We start from the raw sequence: 21,337 nt of genomic DNA on the forward strand, positions 1-21,337 counted from the left end.
CTTAAACGACATTATGTAAGTTTTCTAAACTTGTTGTTAATATATTGAAATCATTTTATATGTATATTAATATATAAATAATAATTTAATTAATAAAAATATGGGCTGGATTTTCAATTTTTTTTTCAAATGCAATCCAACGCAACCCAAATTCGATTGGGTTTGGTTGGATCGGTGGATTGGGTCGGACCCATACTAACCTCTTGAGTAGGGGAGGGAAAACGGGCTTAAAGCTCCGGATCGGCTCGAAAAATGAGCGATCCCGGACAAAAAAATAAGGATCGTTTAGAAGGCGCATTTTTTTGGGCTCGGGATTGACGAACCCAGGGTTTTTTGACGAGCTCAGGCCAAGCCGGTCCCGAACTGCTCGCGGGCTTTTGTATATAAATATAAATATATATATGTAATGTATGGATGAGTATGTAATGTAAGGGTGAGTATGTAGAGAATAATTTGAAGAATTTTTACGTTTTAATACACAAACATATAATACACAAACATATAATACGTACAAATTTAAAGTTACATAAAAGGAAAAAACAATAAGAGAACTAGGATTTTCGACAAAATTAAAATCCTAACAAATACATCTCGTTGGATTTGGACTGTTTGGTATTTATTTGTTGAATTTTGAAATCTTTTCTTTTTTAAATTTTAAACGAACAGTTCGGGATCGGCTCGGGATCGGAACCGAACCGGACTCGGACCTAAATTTTGAAAATCGTAAAATTTTGAAACTCAATTCGGTTCGACTCGTTTTCTTGATGAGCTCGGCCGAACCCAAACCAGACCGTGCCGGATAGCTCGTTTTCCCAACCTTACGCTCGACTCTCGAGGCACATAAATATTTCTGGTCAGTGGTCACTCCGAAGTCGGTCGTTCAACATAAAACCCAACAATCGTCAACAGTTTTGACGGCTATGATTTAATATTAAGAATCCGAAATTTGATTGTCCCTTAACAATTCTGATTTATTGAGGTGTAGAATTTTTTTTACTCGGAATAATAATTGATTCGAGGGTATTCCTTCCTTCATTTGAACAAATTCTTCCAATTCGAATACCAATTGCACGATGGCCTTCACGATGAGTTGCCCCTCTTCTCTCTTTCCTCTTCGTCGATTCTCCAATCACTCAAATTCGCTCTCTTTATCTGCCACAAATTCAATCTACTTACGCTTCTCAAATCGTAATCTGCTCCGTCCAATTACACTCGCCGTCCGATCATCATCAGTCCCAGGTATTCTCAACTTTTGATTCTGAGCGGAACGCTTGTTATTATTAGATTAGATTGAATAAATTGAAGGAATTAAACTTTGATGTTGATGATGATTGATCACTGTGTTGTAGCAACTGCACCGCCATCTGAGGGCTTGGCCCCTGCCATCTCGCTTACCGACGATGCGTTGAAACATTTGAATAAGATGAGGTCGGACCGCAACGAGGATTTATGCTTGAGGATTGGTGTTAAACAAGGTGGATGTTCCGGTATGTCTTACACTATGGAGTTTGAGAATAGAGCAAATGCTAGACCTGACGACTCCTTTATCGAATTCAATGGTTGCACCATCGGTAAACATACTCTCCCCCCTGTATTGCTTTCTGACTAGATTAGTCTCTCAGTTACAGTATGACTTACATATGATTGATGTAGGTTATTGAATATTGGGTCTACATACTTAGGAATAATGATGTTGCAAGAGCTTAATTTTCTTAATTTGAAGCTTTAGGCTAATTGATTGAACCCTTTAATTGACTATTTCTTACACTGGGATGCATGGGGGCATTCTCTTATTAGAATTAGTGGTTCAGTTCTCTGTGTTAATGAAATGAGTTATGTTTCTTTGCATCTAAAACTCAACAAGTTGGAAGTGACTGAGCATACTTTGATTGCAACAATATTCAAATATTCTAGCTACAGTTGTAATATTTGTATTTTCGACTGCCAAGTCTTACAAAGTTCTACATGATCCCTAGGATTATCATTTTTTGGAGTGTTGTGGTGCTTTCAATAGGATTACCTTTTATAGATAAGAAGAATTACAGTCGAGCATTTGAATGGACCCCTTTTATTTACGGATTCATTTTCACTATTTAGGGATCTAAGTTAAGGTGTAAAATTTGATTTAGTTCATCGTGGGACCTTGGGCAACGTAACTCCATTCACTTTGTACTGGCTAATTGACTGTCAAGATTAATCATCTCGTGGCCTAGACCACCTTATATACATGTCTTTCTCTTCTTGGGGATTCTGTCTGTCAACAACCTAGCTTTAGATTTTGATCTATACGTTTTAACTAGCTAGCAACGCATAACTGCGTGTAGTGTTCTGCAGTTCATTCTTTGCATGTGCACTTGTATAGATGGAAACTGAGTTTTGAATTAGCGTGGGGCTACGGTTGGCGATCTGGTTCACATTGGGAGTATGAAGTTTTAACTAGCTAGCGATGCATACCTGTGCACTGTGCACTGTGTTTTTTGTTTATTGCTTACAGGTGCACTTGTGTACTACAAGGATATTGGGTTTAGATTTTTCAGTTTAGTTAATAGTCCTATTGATGAGCAGCATTTGCGAGATATACACTCCCTGTGAATACATGAAAATTGTAGTTCTGCTGCTCAGTTTCATATTTTATTATTTTTTGTTTGTTTGTTTGTGGAGTAACTATTTGTGCTTGTTTTTCTCAGTTTGTGATCCTAAGAGTCTCCTATTTATATACGGCATGCAATTGGACTACAGTGATGCTCTTATCGGTGGAGGCTTCGCTTTCAAGAACCCGAATGCAACGCAAACATGCGGTTGTGGTAAATCCTTTGCAGCAGAGATGTGAAATTGATATGTACAGTAAATACTACTATTTAACAGATAGTATTCAACAGAAAGAAGCTTTGTATTGATTCGATACATAGATCATAAATTTGCTCTCTAAATCTTGTTTTTGTAAAATTCTTAATAACTTTCTATTGTTCAATTAGTAACCGTTTATTCCATCGAGTCGGTTTAAAATCTAAACTGTCATTATTCTCTCTCTTACCGATAAAGGCCATCGTCGCTCTTATTTTTTCTTTTCCCTCTCCCTGTTTCCTTCAATTTCTTTCTTTCAAACACACAAACAACTTACTTATAGATAATCTTCTTCTTCATTGTGTCGATTTCACTAGTTATTTCCACTTATTTTGGGAACCCCAATTTGAACCCATCGTGCGGGTTCCCAAATGTAAAAATTTTACACACCCAAATACAATACGAATATAAGAGATTCTCATAATGCAATCATAGTCTGAACCGAGCCCAACCTATCGATTAATTGAACCATCACATCAACCGTAATGGTTATATTTTACACTTGTACCATTTTATATAAGAGGAGAAAAAAGTATCTTTTTCCGATTATGAAACTTATTACAAGGTGTTATACATGATTTAATCTTTATTTTTTTTAAGTGACCGTCGATTCGGCCGAGTTTTGGACAAACATCGATTGAACCGAACCGATTCAAAATATTCAAAGAAAAAGAAGAATTTGACCGGGAAAAAACAATTTTTATAACTGGATCACGAGTAGAGGAAATAAACGATTCCTCAACCAACCCTACCGAGTGAAATAAAGAATATCAAACCCAAAAACAGAGTCCAAAATGTTAGGAATCTATAATTAGGATTACTAATTTGTCATAAATTGGTGTATATATATAGATAATAGAGAGATTTTTTCAATTTTTTTTTTTCATTATAATTTAATTGCAAATTTTATTGTCAAATCAACATTCGATACATAATGTTTTATTAACGAATAATAATTTAACGTATATATTAAAATTTTTTGAATTTAATTAAGAATCAAGTTATAATTTTAACTCAATCATATAATCTTTTTTTTTTTTATTTATTCTAATTAAGAAATTAAAACAAAATAAAAACGTAAGAATTCCTAATAAAATTCTAATAATTATTTTTTTCTAATATAATAATTTAATTCCTAATCAATTTCGTCTATTATTTAAAAAAATATTCCTAATAAATTCATATATTCTTTTTTCCTATTCCTAATTAAAACGGATACATCTACTATTTTTCTATTCAAACAGGCATATTATAAAAAAAAATCATTCCTAATTAAATTACAATATATATATATTATTTTTTCTTAAACTATTATTCCTCATAAAATTCGTTATATATTTTTTTATTCTTAATTAAAAGTGGCACATATTATTTTTCAAACAATAGGAACAACTAAATTGATTAGTTTCAATTATAAATTTTATTATGAACTCTTGATACATAACTCCTACCTTTTGCTATGTTTATTATTTTTGAAAACAAAATAAATTTTAAATTTAATAGGATTGTATATTTTGAAATCAAATCAAAATAATTATAACTGATATAAAGTTAAAATAATTCATTTTTGATAGATTTAATAATTTTTAATAAAAATAATTATTAGATAACTTTTTATATGATATATTTAAATTATTAATTTTTAAAAGTACGGACTTTCCGTCCAACGGACGGGATCACTGACTAGTTATATAAACTGTTATAGGTATTTGCTATATCAACTAGTAGATTAGATATTCCTTTGTCAATTAAGAATAAATTAAGTATTCTTAAGTCAAATAAGAAATAAGTTTATATATTTTCTAGATCAATTAGGAATAGATTTAGTTTATGTTATTATAAATAGATGAGTTCGTATGGAGAATTATCTGAAATCTAAATTGAGTATGAATTAGTCTAGAAAAAATGTATTTGTGTAGAGAAACACTTGGTAGATTGGATCTCTTCGTTAATAAAAATTTTGAGTCTTGTTGTGGATGTAGATCTGTTTTGATCGAACCACGTAAATCTTTTGTATTTTTATTTTCGTATTCTTCCTATTATTCTGTCGATATTATTTCGCGTATTTTGTCGATCGAATCTTAACACGAAAAGCTTGAGCTCACTCACAATCAAAACATGGCCTTATTCTCTTCTCGTCTCTTATCAAAATCCAAACAGGTAAGTTAACATTTTTCGAATTAGATTTGCTCATTCGATTAAGGCCTTGATCGTCGACTTTCGGTTATTTCGAAAAACCAATGGATCAAAGTCATGACATGTAAAAGTCAATGCATTGTTACTGAGATATCTCGATCCTTAATTTCTTACGGAAATGTGGATTAAGGGTTTGATATAGGTTATCTTTTAAGCGATATGATGTTCGTCATGGCTGTAAAATGATTTGCTCAGAACAGTAATGCTAATGTTTACTGGAGTATTTATTTGTTCATGTGTTGCAGTTTCACGGCTTCAGTCAAGTAATCTTGCAACAGCAAAATGTCTTTCAAGTGCGTAGCTACTCCTCCTCCTCCGCCTCCTCCTAAGGCTCTGAAAGGAGATGGTTAGTATATATCATGAATGCCAACTTATACAAATGTCATTAATCGTTATCGTTCATTATTCTGTAAACTAATAATATGTGCTTTATTGCCTTGATAATTTACTCACTTCTTTTTTTTTTTGTTTGAGTTGAACAGAGATGCTCAGAAACATCTTTCTGGAGGTGAAGAACAAATTTGAGACAGCAGTTGGGATTCTACGGAAGGAGAAGATCACCATAGACCCAGAAGATCCAGCTGCTGTCTCTCAGTATGCCACAATCATGAAACAAGGTAGACAGAAGTAGGTTATTAATAAAAACTTTTTCTTATAGAGTTTCATGGTTGTATCGTTTATGCATGCACGTATGCCTTGCTTGGTTTTTATTTTCATTTGCATGCACATTTTTATTTTTCTTATTGAACTATTACAGCTTTCTACTCCCTCCGTCTGCTAATAGATTTTCTAGATACATTTAATAAGAGAGGTACATATTTATTAATATTGATTAAATACATTTTCTTTTGAATGTATGAAAAAAAACTAAAAAAATATATATTAACAGACGGAAGAAATATGATCTATAGTTATAATTGTTGGCAGCAACTGTTGCTGTAAGATCACAGTGGTTATAACTGTTGGCATATAATTAGTTAATGACGTATGAATGGCTGGATGAATTTTTTTTTTTAATTCTTCTTCATGGTGTAGTAGTTGCATGTCACCTTTTTTCACTGTTCGCAATTTTGTCTCCTGCAGGGCAGACTTGTTCTCTGAATCTGAGAAAATTAAATACGACATCGACCAAGAAACAGAAGGCATCGAAGATGCCCGGACATACTTGTTGACATTGAAGGAATTCCGAATCCAGTATGAATAATTGTTTCCTCTTAGTTTTATCTTAATGATTGATATGAGCATTGGAATGGAATACGAGAGTTTTAATATACTTTTTTCTGGTTTCCAGGAGTGGTATGCATGATGACCTTGGTGCTGAGGCTATGATGATGGATGCTTTGGAGAAAGTAGAAGCCGAAATCAAGAAACCTCTTATGAGGAACGATAAGAAAGGAATGGCTTTGCTTACAGCAGAATTTGACAAGATTAATAAGAAGTAAGGACAGTTCCCAGTAATTACTATTATGTGCTGTGTGGGCTGCTTCATACATTAATTAGGCGTATGCTTTTTTCATTAACAAACTCTTGAAACAGGCTTGGAATTCGGAAGGAAGATCTGCCCAAGTATGAAGAACAATTAGACATGAAAATGGAAAAAGCACAATTGGAGGAGCTAAAGAAGGAGGCTGTTGAAGCAATGGAAACCCAGAAGAAGAGGTATGCCCATCTCTGGCTGACATCACTCGACGTGCACATATTAACCAATTTTTTCTTTCTTTTTAATCCTGCAGGGATGAATTTAAGGATGAGCAGATGCCAGATGTCAAATCTCTGGACATCCGAAACTTTCTGTGAGTTTCGGCATTACTGTTTTAGTTGGCATTTTCACAGAGACGGCGAAGTTAAGAAGCCGTAAGGAGTTACTCACCCTGTCTTTGAATTAATAAATAAAAGGAGCCATCCATTTTTAGAGTTCATCAGCTGTGACTGGCAGAAGTTGGCTTATACGTCTCTTGTATGTATGATTAGAGTTTCATCTTGCCATTGCGAGTTACATTCAGGAAGTTCAACATTTCTTTTTGTGGGTTATTGTACATTTGAAACAACATTTTTCTACCAAATGAGTCACGGATGTTTTATAAAAGATGCTAATTATGATGATTGATTTACTAGTTAGACAACAACAGATTGAAATTATGTTCCTGCCCCATCGTGACCCGATGATTACGAATATTTCTCGATTCGAGTCCTGATTCTTTGTCCACCTTCCTCCTGATTATTGTCATGAATCATGATCCTTTCGCTCCCATCTGTTCAACCACGTCCTGTTTTCCAAGAAAAGGTTAAACTACGGTATAGGCTTCTTTATTCTTTTCTCTGGAAAGGCCACTTTCTTTAGTAAGAGGTAACTTAGGTAACAAGTTATTGACTAAGGAAAGTGATTACTTTAAGGATGACCAACCAGTGCAGTTGTCCCAAACAAATAAGCGAAATAGTCAATTTTGCTAACCCTAAATTAAAATTACATTTTACCCACTTAAGATTTATATATCCTCTTAAGTTAAATCTGTTGTTATTAAAAACTCTTTAAGCTAGCTAATTCATAAATGGGCCAGTAGCATAAATTAGTGACATCGATCACTACTAAAAGAATTTCAAAATCAACATCTATAGAAATTCATGTCATTTCTGAATTACTATATCAAATTTCCTTTATAAACCTAATTGTTGAAAAAATAATAGTATCAACAATCGTATCAAATACATGTGCCATAACTGGTTGATTGTGTACAACCACTAATTAAACTATTAAGATTCTAACTCATCACATGAAAGCTAAGAAGCTAATCAACAATCCTACCGAAATTGATAAAGCTGACGGCAAGGCTAATTGCAGCATCCTGGACGTCCGAAACAATCGCGACGGGGAATAAACAATTACCAATACTAGCATTTTTTGTGACAATATTGCCCATGCCATTGAAATCACATGCCCTTTCATCTTGATCCTGGTTTTGGAAATATACATTAAAGGCATAGGAAGTCTTTCCTTTCTTATCTAAGAAGCTACACGACACACCGGGACTTATACTCGTACAATCAGCATTCGCGCAAGTCTCCTGGAGCACTTGAGTCATATTGATGTCCTCTGTGACATTCTTGTTAAGTACACACCATTGTGCTCCTAAGTATTCTACCCCTTTTGCCCCTACCGGCATCTTTTCGTTTCCATCACCGTTAAAGTCTATAGGAAATTTAGCCTTCCCATCGTAACCGAAGATTCCCCAATGCCTCTCGAAGTTTCCTGGGTCAATGCTCTTTTCATCCTCGTCGAATAAGCTAAAGAGATACACCTTCATTTTTCCAGGCCTTAATGGTGTCCCTTTGTTTGCACTTAAGTTCTTAAATAGTCCATGATAGAACTTCTTGGCTAATGACACATTTGCAAATGCATTTCCGTCAGTCGGCCACCCGATTTCTCCCACCACGATCTCCAAATCGGGTACTCCGGCCTTTTTTACGAGGTTATGAGTGTGTCGAAATTGGCGTCGAAAGCGTTATTGTAAGAGATGCCGTTGTCAACCACTGGTTTGCCGTTACCATCAAGGAAGGGGAATTCGAATGGGAAATCAGGGTTTTGGTAGAGACTAAGAAAAGGATAAATGTTAGCATTGATTCAGGGTTTTTGTCCGATTCTTAAAGCACCGTTTTGCTTTAAGAATCGGACAATTTGATTCATAAGATCCCTGATATCATGACGAAAAGCTCCACCGGATGGTTTATCGTATATCGATTCGTAGACGTCAGCATTGAGAGGCACAGTGGCCTTGATGTCCTTTCATGGCCAGCTTCGTTAGAGCTTTTTGAATGTTTTGGAGTGTAGGGAAAGTTAACGGAGTGAATGTACCATTGTAACTTGTCAAGAAAGGTTCATTTCCAACAGCCACATACCTGATAAAATTATTCAAATTTAATTCATTTAAGTTTTATCAATTTTGGGACATCGATCTAACAATATGAATATTCTATAAATAAATTTAAAAGGAAAAGAAAAAGAAAAAGAAAAAGAAAAAAAGAGAGTCGATACGAACTTGATTGAGATACCGTCTTTAACATACTCGGTGACATTTTATTTGACCTAATCTTTGCAATTACCATAGTCATTAGCAAAACTTGCAAGATATTGATTAGGGGTGGCCACCATAACATCAATCCCCGGTCCTTTTAAAGCACTAATGAATGTAGAATCAGCATCGAACATTTTAACTTGAGTGAAATTATTGTCTTTCAGTAATTGAACCACAATGTCTGGAGATAAAGGGTGAGAGGCTATTGTTCCCCAGTTCACCCCCAAGAATCCATGCACGTCGTATACTATGATAATTGCGAAAATCGCCCAGGATAAGGGCAATGCCGCCTCTCGGCTCATGCTTTTTCGCCTTGCTAGGGCCAGTGGACTAAACGTTTGACAATGCCTTGACCTAAATTGAAAGATCCAAGTCGAGAGATATCGGAGCTATAACTATGGAGGAAAAGATAGTTCGAGGATTTGATTTATGTGTCCAATTTTTTTTCATTGGTAAATAAATTAATTAAGTGGGAGTCGTTATTTAGGTTAGTTAAGGAGACACAAGAATATAGCGGGAATAAGAGGCCAAGATATGATAGTTTATGTGCACCAAAACGATACGATAATTTATAGGGAAAGTTGTGATCAATATTGGTGCCAATGGTCCGTTAAAAAAATATATATATTGGTGGCAGTATTGGTAGCTAAATAATTTTTTTACATTATATCCACATCACTCGTTTGCTAATGCTTATCAAGATTATGTTGGTCAAATTAATATTTTTACTTTTTTGATTTATATGAAATCTCAAATATTTACATTTAATTTGGGATAGAGAGAGTATATATTTTGTGTTGGGAATTAACGTGTAACCTAAGAATCGATATAATTTTGACGGCGAGTAGATAAAATTTTATTGGATATTTGTAAATATTAATATCCAAAGATGACTTTTGGTATTGGATCGAATCATGCCTCTTGGCATTTTGATAAGCAATTCAGTTTGTTGAGTTGTGATATCCATCAGAATATCCTTGTTCAACTGTTTTGCGATGCTCGCTAATCAGCTTGATACTTATATTATTGATATGCGGGATATATAACGCTGAATGTTGAGCTTGAGAGGGATTAGTGATCTTTCTAAAATATACTTAAAGAATATTGTCTACTCGTTGGTTTATCGGCTTGTAAAATTGACATTGATTTTTCATCTTGCCACAACAACAGTCGAGAGGTCATAGTGCGTTTAACTCATTGTCTTAGGGTAACGATGTGTGATTGTTCAGTTTAGCTGGCTTTTTGAAAAAACTCAATGGGCTAAATTCGAAGAATTTCAAGAAGATTTAGTTACTTCCCAATTAAGCTGAATCATATTCCAGGTTGATAACCATTAAAAAAGTGAAAGTGCCAAATTAATACAAAGAAGAACAAAAGCAGAAGAATTTCCAAAGGAAAGATGAGTTGTGGGTATTCTTGCGAGGCTTGTCAATCGTTAACCAACAGTGTAAATTAATGTGGTTATACATGAGTTGTGGTGTGAGTTTCTTAAGATCCTTAGGATTTAGTGGATGTTGTTACTCTTAGCTAGCTAGAATTATAAGTAGATAACACAAGAGTCTTATAATCCTGCATTTAGTTCACAATGTTTGTGGCTTAAATACCTTCCAAACGTAAGAATTCGTTAACACTCCGACCAAATTTGTTTGGCACTCATCATTTATTGTTGTGTGCTCTGCTAAGTTATTCCGCGCAATTAAACAACATAATCGATAAAATAAAAATTGAGCTATATAGAGGTGTTGAAATTGAGCTTCACAGCAGGGAAGTCAGCTCCAAGCAAGATCAATAGCTTGCAGAAGAAGAAAACAGCTTGCGATCAAAGAAACCTGATGCACAATGAAGAGATTAGATGATTGCCACCTCCATGTTGTTGATTTCGATGAGAAATACTTAGATATAGTGGGTTTCCTCACAGGTTTTAGGATATGGAATCCTAAAAAGAACTAAGGCTTGATTAGATTTTCGGTTTTCCTAATTGTACCAATGCAAAATGTAAGGTTGTTTAAAACTGGAAAAATAAAAGTGATGAACTTGAACTCTCTGCAATTTTATTCATAGCTCATAACTGAGAAGGAAAAATATAAGAGATCTTTTACAGTGACCCATCTTAATCTAGACGTCATAATTCCTAATTAAAAATATTAAAAAAATGAAATTTGAGACTGATTTATACAATACCAAAATTTACAAAAACCAGAAAAGTACAAGTGATTTTTCAAAATGGCCTAGCTGCATAAGATGCCAAAACTTCAAAACCGCCGGCTTTTCTTGTTCTCCGATTCTTTTCTGAAATTTTTAATCATCAGATAAAATAGACTAGTAAAAATACAGCAATAGAAACTTCTTCTTTCTCAAAAACAATCAGATCTTCACAAATGTTTCAAATGTTGACTTGAAGTCGACTTTTTGACTCGGCCATGATAAGAGGTGGTGACCATTGCAAAGATATCTACTATGACATTCTAAATGATAATGTAAAGCTACTTCTTCTCTTACTCAACTGGAAATGAAAATGACTACATGACTTGTTTGAATTGATACAATATGCCATTCTCATCTTTCAAGCTCAAATCATTCATACACCTCTAATAAAACTTTCTAAGACATAATGTAGCTTAACTTAACTGAAAAGAATAGAAAAATGTGCTCTGCATACATTTTCCCCAAATCTCAGTCTCATTTTCCAATTTTCCAAGTTTATTCTAGAGTAGATAATAGATAAAACTGTCTTCACTAATCTACTCGCAACATCATTTTCAAGCTAAATGCACTTTTGAATCAACTAAATCCATTAAAGAATGTAGAATATAGAAAATACCTAGTTACTGTAGACTTGAACTCCACCAAACCCTAGCGAGTTTGGACGTTTCTTCTTGGACGAAATTCACCTAATTAAGTAAAATGTCGTTGTAGAGGACAACTTTATGATCATGCTCGATGGTCGCCAGTGGTCCGCCAATTCCACCTCCGCTCACATTAAAGTTAATTGCATTTCCAGCTTCAGAGCTTTCTTCGACTACATCGACACCCTCAAGGTTTGCAGTAGTGATAGTAAGGTTCTTCAACTCTTCTCGATGTGCTATTTCGTCCTTTCTGCAGAAAGACCTTCTTCTTCACCTGTCAGCCCTGAATCAATTATGCTCATTCTTCCAGCGACCAGTTTCGATCCGACCTGCTTTAGTTTCATCTTAAACACTTCAAAGAATTTTTTGCAGCCACCTTTCCCACCTTGTTGCTCAAATCTCCTCTCATAGATTCTTCTTAACTACATTCTTCTTCTTCTTGAATCTCTTGAACTCTAGAGCTCATCAAGTTTTCAATTATCTCCTGACAGACATGCTTTAAGAAACAAGCAAGTTCAACAATAGCTTCACGATTAGAGGTTCAATTGACCCCATAAAATTTTAGAAAAAAATATTTAGTCTTCCAATTTTTTGTTACTTGCATGTAGATCCATATTGAAGAGATTGTTCTAATTACAAACTATTAATTTGGAGTAAGAATTTAAAATAATTTAATAGATATTCTAGAAAAAAATCCCATGTATCAATTTTTTTAGAGAACAATTGCTCTTTTTGATCTTATATTCATCTGATGCATCCATATTTTTACCATCTGAATGAAAAAAATAGATAATTTAAATTATAAATACAGTGAAAAGTTTTAGTCGAATTTTTATAACAATAGTGTTAATATAATTTTGATCCCATAACTTTTTTTCTCCAGTTCCGCCCCTGCCTACAGCAAAGTTAAACATAATTGTATATGCAACAAGTGATTATCAAGGGTGGGTGTTGAACCTAAAAAAAAAAATGGGTGAGTACGTACCTGATAAAAACAAAAAAGACAGGAATAAAGTTGGTAGTCGGACAACTAAAATACAAGCCCTTTGATCGGCTCGAGAAGTATAGTGGACAAGTAATGAAGCGTCAAATCAAAAAGGAAAGGGTTCGTTAGCGTCGTACATTATGTTACCAGAAATGCAGAGAAAACACTCCTGTCTCTCAGAACATCCACGATAGGGACGAGGTCAAACCAACTTTAACACATTATAACTAACGTGTCATGAAAAACGAAAATTATCATCCGTCATTTTTATAGGGTGATCATTACTTTAAGGCCAATTTTTACATATAAAACATAAAATTAATAAAAATATTAAAACAAAAATAAAAAATATACTAAAAGTACAAAAAGAAACAATAAATTATGTGCGGTCCACCAGTTGGTCGAACCCTCTTACTTGACTCTCTCAAATTGACCGACCACTTTTCAATTCATTCCAATATGAAAGACTTGGATCAAATCGTCCCACGTAAAACTTGATCCTCCCATCGGAAATACTCTTACCTTTGAATGTTTGTATTTTAATGTGAAAGAAAGCTCACACTCAACAGAAGCGTGAATTGAAATTTGGAGACCTACCAATATTCACTTGTTAAAAGTGAATATAAACTACAAACTCTCTTTTTTTTACTAAAATTAATCCCTGTATATATCTTACCCAGAATAGTACTTAGAAAAAGAGATTTATCACATATCCTGGCAATTTAGTAGTAATAGTACTGGAACTTATTTATTAAGAAAGGGAATTTGATCTGCTCAAAAAGGAAATTGATCCTTAGGAGGACAGACAGAGTGAAAGCTAGCATTTGTTGTTCCACAATTTAGTAAAAATCATGTATTTACCAATCACATCTCGATCCAGACCAGTTTTGTAAACATAATGAAATAAAGAACTATTTAACATGTTATCCAAAACATTAAACAAATAACTTGTTTCGTTGAGTTATAAACTTAAGAAGACTAGAGAGCACGCTGATCTACTTAAAGTCGAGATCAAAAGGTCGAGTCCTTCTCCAAATTAGAGACACAAAGTATAAGCGTTCTACACTCAGGGGGTGTGACCTACAAGGCTCGTCTAAGACCATGGGATCTTAAGCTTATCGTCGGATAAAACGAGTCACGTGTGAGTGGCTGATTTGTCTTTCTAGTGATAGAAAGAGAATATGAACAATTGTTATCAAATGGTTAGTTGAGAGAATTAAAAGAATTTATATATGCAGAGATTTGAACTCATAAACACCTATATGCTCTCGAGTACGGACGTGACACCGATCAGGTCTCTCTCGAGCTCTCATAGACCGTTCAAGGGTTGAGAGACATGTCCATGATAACAAGACCTGACTTAAGTATTCTGCTCGGATGGTCTAGTAAGTCGTTGTATGCGCGTCCGAACGACGCACGAGTCTCGACGGTCGACACATATCTCGAAAAATGTCTTGTATCATAACCCAAAATAGAGTGATATCCAACTGAATTATAAATGGCTTCAAGGGGTATGATTATTAATCTTTTATCAAACCAATCATTATTAACCTGTAAAAAAATAAACTTAAAGTAGTGCGGCCGTTTTAGTTAAAATAGATCGATTCAGTTGAAAATGGTTAGTTGATTTCAGCTAAAGTAAGTTAGCTTCGTATATTATTTAACAGATCATATCATAATCAAAATCCATCGATCGATTAAAAAATCAAAATCGATCCATTTTAATCCAATGGAAGATATGGTTATCCAAGAGTTTTGTTGCAATCTTTGTTCTCTAACAATTAAGGGAGGATACATTTCTACATCCTCTTTTTCTTTATTATATATTTGAAGTCTTAAATTTCCAAATGGACGAGACAATTATCCTCTCCTTTAATCACATAATTTGTTTCGATTTGCAATGAAATATTTTTTTAAATTAAAAAAAAAAAATTATTCAAAATGGTAATTCCTTTTCAATCTTAATTGAGTCAAACTGCAAAAAACAAAATCTTAATTGGGTCAAAGGTGGAAGTGCTACTTGTTGGATAATCCTTGAACTTCCGATTACCGGTGAGTTTAAGAAAAAATGAAGTGAAAGCAGAAAAACGCAGCAACACAATCACTGAAACTCAATTTTACAGAAATCAAAGACTAAGAACAGAAAATATGATCACTTCTTTCATGTTGATTTGATTCTAAACTTAATCTAAAAACTTAATGTAGGAATCTAAAATGTTTAGAACTTAAAAATTTAATTTGGGTGAACGAAATTCTAAGGTTTCTCTCACTACCAATGCAACCGGATTTTGAAACTGTAAAAACGATGAAAATGGCGATCTAAAGATTAATTCATACCATTCATAAGCTAAAAACAATTACAATAAGCTTTTATATAGGGGTCTAAAAGTTTTAACCTAACTGACATGGAATTTAAAATGTAATTACAAGCTGGATTTTAAGGAAAGCCAGAAACCAAAACCGGTCAAATGGAAAAGAAGAAATTGTTTACTTTTTGCACGATCTCGTCTCCTCTTGATTACAGTTTGTATTTTCACTCTAGAATCATCCACAATACGTTTTTGAGTAGATTAGCACTGTAAAACTGTCAAAAATACAATCTGAACTTCGTCTTCTTCGTCACGACAAAGACACCATTTTTGTTGACTTTTTGCTTGACTTCTATTCTGAGCTTGATCAAGACAGAAGCAGCATCCAAATTCCTTCTACATACTACTAACAACTTAACTAAAGCTTAGCTTTGACAAAAACAACTGTAAAATTTGAATTACGTCTCAAACTTGACGAACAGGATACACAGAGCATAGACCCACTTAATGACATCTTCACCAATGCATTAGAACTTCGGTAAACATTCAGACACCTTCAATGGACTGTCCTTAATCTTTCTGAATCAACGAATTCAACTGCAATGACTCATAATACAAATGCCCAATTTCTAGTTCTTCAGTATACAACTCGATCACACATTGTGAATTTCATACCATGTCAGATAAAATTGAACTTGCCAACTACTTCATAACAACTAAACGAAGCTACCCAGAACACTAATTTTAACCACTACTGCAGAAATTTGAAATTCGGACATGAACAGTAAGATAGAACCCTAACCAATTTGAGGCTTTCCAATCTGGGGAATTGCAGACGAATTGCTCTTAGAGGTGTTGTAGCCGACGTCTTCCTGAGCACTCTGGTAGGTCGCCTGAGCTCTGACTGATCGCCAGTTGCTCCGCAGATCGCTGTCTTCATTTTCTCCAGTCGGACCCCCAATATTTACAGCAGGTACACCGAGGTCCTCGAGCTTTTGACGATGTGTTGTTTCGTCCTTTCTGCAGAATTTTTTTCTTCTTCACTGTTCAATCTTTCAGGGCACTGTTTTGATTCTTTTTTCTTCAAAAACTTCATTGCCAACTTCAGGAACACCTTCTCGATCGAATTGTCTGAAATCATTGTCTTCTTTGTAGCTTTCTTCTTCTTCAAGTTGATTTGTTTTCGCTGGAAGTTATTGATGAACTCCACTTTCTACTTTTCTTTTTTTGCAGCTATCATCTTTGTTTCAAATTTCTCAAGATGATCTAATCCAACACTACTGAGGAAGCACGTGAAGTTTAGAAGCTGCAAAACGCATGATCATGTCTATTTCTACATCAAGTGTATAACCGCAATAATATATTATATTAATAAGTTTATTTGTTCTTTTTTTAAGATAAAATTTTATTTGTTGTTGAGAGAGAGAGAGTCGGTCATTTCAAACAAGACAACTTAATTAGTAGTAGTACTATTACTACTGAGCATGGCATGGGGAAGAAGAAGGTCTCTACAAAAGACATGACTCAGACAGACAAGACATATATAAAATGAAATAGTTTTTATTTTCAATAAAACATATGTGATGGCAATAATTATCAACCAGATATCTCATAAAAAATCAATAGGTATCTTTTTTTAAGTTATCTTGAGAGTTATGCTAAAGATAAATCAAAATAAGTGTATACTAGATCGGGCCCGTGGCTTGTACACTTGGTCTTGGTTTAAGCAATATCATCAGACGAAAAAAATATGAAAATTATCAGGTTATCATAACCTACAATATCAAATATTAACATTTATATCACCTATTCAAATTTTTTATCTGATTGAATTGTAGATAAATAGTATATGATTCCATCTAATATGAAGGAACCACACTTTAAAAAAGTACTATACTATACACAGTACTATATAACTCGAAGAAAATCTGTGGCACCCAACATCTTCTTGAATGTCTTCAATATATTTTTCATGGGACAATTAGCAGATGATATTTGGATCGACACAATGGGCCACAACTAACTATTTCATGTGGCTCATATTTAAGGAAAAAGAAATGAACGATAATGTTAATAAAATATAATTTTAAAGCTATATTGTCATCTTTCTTTTTCTATATGAACAAAAATATAAATCATTTTGCAAATCAAAATCAGATCACAGATTTATTTTATTCCCTTTTTAGAAACCACATTTCAATCTGCCTTTCCTTTCCTTTTCCTTTTTTTTTTTATCATCAAAAATTGTATAACGTGGCAAATCTCACAAAAATTAAAGAATGTTGAGTTTTCAATTGTGAACGTGCAAAATTCTTTAAATAAAAAAAAGAAAACGATGACACTAAATCGTTTACGTCTTCGTACATTGGAAGAGGACCCCCATGATCATTAATACCGAACAAAAATACAATTTTACCCTCATTTCTTTTCATGGATGTGTTTCTTCAAGCTAATAACAAAATAAAATACAATTAGTGTTGGGCAGTAATCGTCATTTACTATATAGTAGTTAATATGCATAATTTTTGCCAAAATAAACATCAATGATCGTCCAGATAATAAGATCAAGTATCAAACTATCAAATACAACTTTCATTACCTTCTAGAGTTCTCCTTCTGCAATCCATAGCACATCACATTAAAAAACAAAAGTCAAAATCCAAACACAAACACATATAATGAAAATTGTACTAATAAAAAAAAAGTATTTAGCCAAGAACTTCAAGCTCACCTGAACACGTTGAGTGCTGGTGACTTCTTCCCCTGTATTTGGATCAGACACACAAACCTGCAACTAGGTCGTAATTGCTAAGTCTTTAAAAGAAATTCAATATGAGAAAGATGATTAAGGTCTAAAAGGAAACGCACCAAAGAATTATCGACTCCTTAACAATCCACATATTTGATCCTTCTCATAGTTATGTGTCTAACGATCTATAATATTTTAGAGCTATTCAACAAATCAGGAACTTAATTAAACGAATGAGACCCAAAAGGTAAACAAAAACCAGATATTAGGTTTGTAGTTACCAGAATATACTCCTCCATTCCTACCATGAACTTTTAAAATATGGATTAAAATAATAAAATTTAACTTGTGTGAACAAAACCGACAATGACAAACATAAATTTAAGTGTCAAAGCACCATATTAACCATGTGCCTCAAATGTAATATAGCCAAATTATATATGCATATCCTTCTCATTGTTATTAAAAAGTCACTGGCGATTGCACAACTTCAGAAAAAGTACAACCCAAGCAATCTCAAAAGTTGACAAATAGTAAGGTCAATATTCTACTGAGATTTATGGACATAAAAACATACCTTGAATGGAATCTCCATTATAAATCTACAATCATTAGAAACACATGGTTAGGTGCCTTAATGTAAGAAAGTCACCTACAACAACAAAGAAGCTCTTTGATAAATGTAAGCAATGCAACAAAATAAATGACAAAATAGAAAAAGCTAACTTACTTGATCTGCTTCAAGACAAAAGTATTCATTACATTCAAAAATTATGCGAGTGGTCTCATCAGTAAATGGATTGGTCATTATATATCAGTGAATTGAAAATGAATTTGTTGAATCTTTTGAACATATAGAACCTACAGATGAGATAGTATTAAAACAAAGGAAAATGAACGTTTTTGCATTGTCTATATAAGAAAGTAAAATCTAAGTAAATACACTTCACCTTCACTTGCAGCTTGAGATGATAGTTTATGAACACACAAAATCTTCCCAGTTTGAAGTTGAAACAAAGACTTCCCAAATGTAAGTCCAGTATCTAACGCGAAAAAGAAAATATGATAATATAAAAAAATCCACAAGTGATGTGATCAAATGCATGCTTACTAATTGGACAACAAAAACGTTCAAACTTTTAAGGAAACAAGATTATGGCTGAAAGCACAAGAAACATAAGCTATTTTGACACAAACTTAAAGCATTACGATGTGAACACTAAGCCGAAACTATGATTAAATATATTGTATTTTTTCAGTTTCAAGTTGTACAACTGCAGATTCTATCTCAAATAAAATAATTCTTTTAACTAAATTGACTCATAGCATAATAAGTTTAGGTAATAAATAGTTTTTTAAGCTACCATTCAGCCTGACACAGAACAACCACTGCTTTAAAAAGGAAAAAATATAGGAAGTCATGCAAAGAAAAAAACATACCCAATTCTCCTAAAACACAAATTAGAATTACCTCTCGTTCCATTAATCCTCTGCCTGGATCGCTAACTGCAATGAACAATAAAACCAATACATTAGAAATGGAATCTAAAGAGCAATTGAGAATTATTGTAAATATACAAACCTTTTAGATGTTCAAAATTCAAGCCTAGCAAAACTCACAATCAAATTTTAAAAGTAAAAAAATAAGAATCATATTCTTTTGCACAAATGCACATGCCTGAATTTCTTATTTGATATAGACTGAATACAATATATTGAATGGAGAATAAATACAAAATAAACACTAAACACAGTGGTTTATGATTAAATTAAACTTACAAAACGGCATAAGTACTTGAAAGGAAAGCAAGGATCATCATATCAATAATGGAGAGAAATAAATAATGCGATTCGAAGCACTGAACAATAGACCCAAAATCTAACATCAATTCAAAAATTGAATAATAGGCCTGCAACTTAAACATCATTAAGCTACATATTGCTATTCATGAAGAACATGAATGGACATTGATTTCGAACTTACCAAGAGACACGTCTGTCAAAAACTAAGGCATAGAATTGAAGTTGAATGCAAACATATAAGGAACTGAGGTGAATAAATCAAAACAGTAAGCGCATTCACGATCAACAACAAAAGAACGTATACCACCAACCTTCTGGCCCACTCATCCACAACAATGTAGCACTCTCTGATTCCTTAGACTTCCCCTTCCTTAAAATCACAGTCAACATACAATCAACCATTATATTTTTTTTATAAAAGGAAAAAAAAATAAAAAATATAAGACTCATATCATGGAAAACACAGTTACAACCTAGAAATGTTCTCCATAGTTGCATCATCAAGAAGTATCTCTTGCATGGGCTTTCCAGAAATGATGTATAAAAACTAATTAGTCTGCACGATAAGAGCCAAGTAAACAAAAATCAATCAAATGTATATACCTTTCAAAGTACGAATCCAGAAAAGTCATAAGACATAAGGCAAAAAAGACATCAATCCCTTGTGTGTAAAGTCATAAGACAGAAAACTTACAGTTTCTAGAAAAGGATCAAAAGATGAACACTTGCAGTTTGTGGAAGCTAAAAATTAGCAGGCTGGAACGGGTAAAATTCAGCACAGCTAACCCTGTACCACCAGACGTAACCGGAAAAAATGGAAAAATCAAATGAATATGTGTCACTGTCAATCACAGAAAAAGCACACTACAAATAGGCAATACCAATATATGCATAAAACACAACAAAAAAATAAAAAAGTAGTTGAAACTACCATTATCGGTAACGGAAAGTCCATTAACAGACTAAAGTAATGGCATTGTAAAGGAAAAATGAAGAACCTGTTACAATAGAGACATGGCTGAATCCCGATCATGACACCAGGATAAAAGAGTCTGAAGTAAAGGTGGACATATCTGACAACATAAGCCACATGAATTTCACTGAAGCAAGTTTTATTGTATATCAAAGAAACATAATGAGCAGAGCCAAATCAACAAAATTAAAAACTAACATGTTGTATCTGTTAGCATACTTTGCAATAGAATAAACCTGTAGAAAATAAAATAGAAAAATGAATCATCAAGACAAAATTAAATGAAAAAATCCAAACTCAAACCAAATAACAATACAGGAGGGACTGAAAAATCTTAAGTCTTGACAGTTGAGTTTCATTTTTTTTTCAAGATAAAGTCTTAAAATGTTGTCATTCTCTAAAAAGAACCACCCGAGTTTCATTGAAGAAGCCAGCATCTAATAGTTTGAAAGTGTCTTTGTATCTTGAAGCTTTAATAACCTTCCCTCGACCCTCATTCTTATTACTACGATCAAGAAAAATACAGGAAGTGTAAAGATCGATCGACATAGAAAAATTTGAT

The 21,337-nt window shown here is 33.5% G+C and overlaps 1 protein-coding gene and 2 pseudogenes across 1 annotated transcript; 2 read left to right on the top strand and 1 right to left on the bottom strand.

Moving 5' to 3' along the window:
* Window positions 1–1,073: 1,073 nt before the first annotated feature.
* LOC139885247 (iron-sulfur assembly protein IscA, chloroplastic) lies at window positions 1,074–2,830 on the top strand. Its single transcript, XM_071869179.1, has 3 exons — window positions 1,074–1,239; window positions 1,350–1,571; window positions 2,688–2,830. Exons 1-3 carry the CDS (start codon window positions 1,074–1,076, stop codon window positions 2,828–2,830), a joined length of 531 nt encoding a protein of 176 aa, XP_071725280.1.
* Window positions 2,831–4,962: 2,132 nt separating this feature from the next.
* LOC139885252 (probable ATP synthase 24 kDa subunit, mitochondrial) lies at window positions 4,963–6,837 on the top strand (annotated as a pseudogene).
* A 989-nt stretch (window positions 6,838–7,826) lies between these two features.
* LOC139885248 (glucan endo-1,3-beta-glucosidase 8-like) lies at window positions 7,827–21,324 on the bottom strand (annotated as a pseudogene).
* Between the last annotated feature and the right edge of the window lie 13 nt (window positions 21,325–21,337).

Source organism: Rutidosis leptorrhynchoides, unplaced genomic scaffold (genome assembly GCF_046630445.1).
Source record: "Rutidosis leptorrhynchoides isolate AG116_Rl617_1_P2 unplaced genomic scaffold, CSIRO_AGI_Rlap_v1 contig9, whole genome shotgun sequence".
Lineage (NCBI taxonomy): Eukaryota > Viridiplantae > Streptophyta > Magnoliopsida > Asterales > Asteraceae > Rutidosis > Rutidosis leptorrhynchoides.

Bases quoted from the DNA above. Each gene is read 5' to 3' on its own strand.
- LOC139885247 (XM_071869179.1), top strand. From the start codon at position 1,074: ATGGCCTTCACGATGAGTTGCCCCTCTTCTCTCTTTCCTCTTCGTCGA. The intron at 1,240-1,349 runs GTATTCTCAACT...ACTGTGTTGTAG, and splicing joins CCGATCATCATCAGTCCCAG to CAACTGCACCGCCATCTGAG. The intron at 1,572-2,687 runs GTAAACATACTC...TGTTTTTCTCAG, and splicing joins ATTCAATGGTTGCACCATCG to TTTGTGATCCTAAGAGTCTC.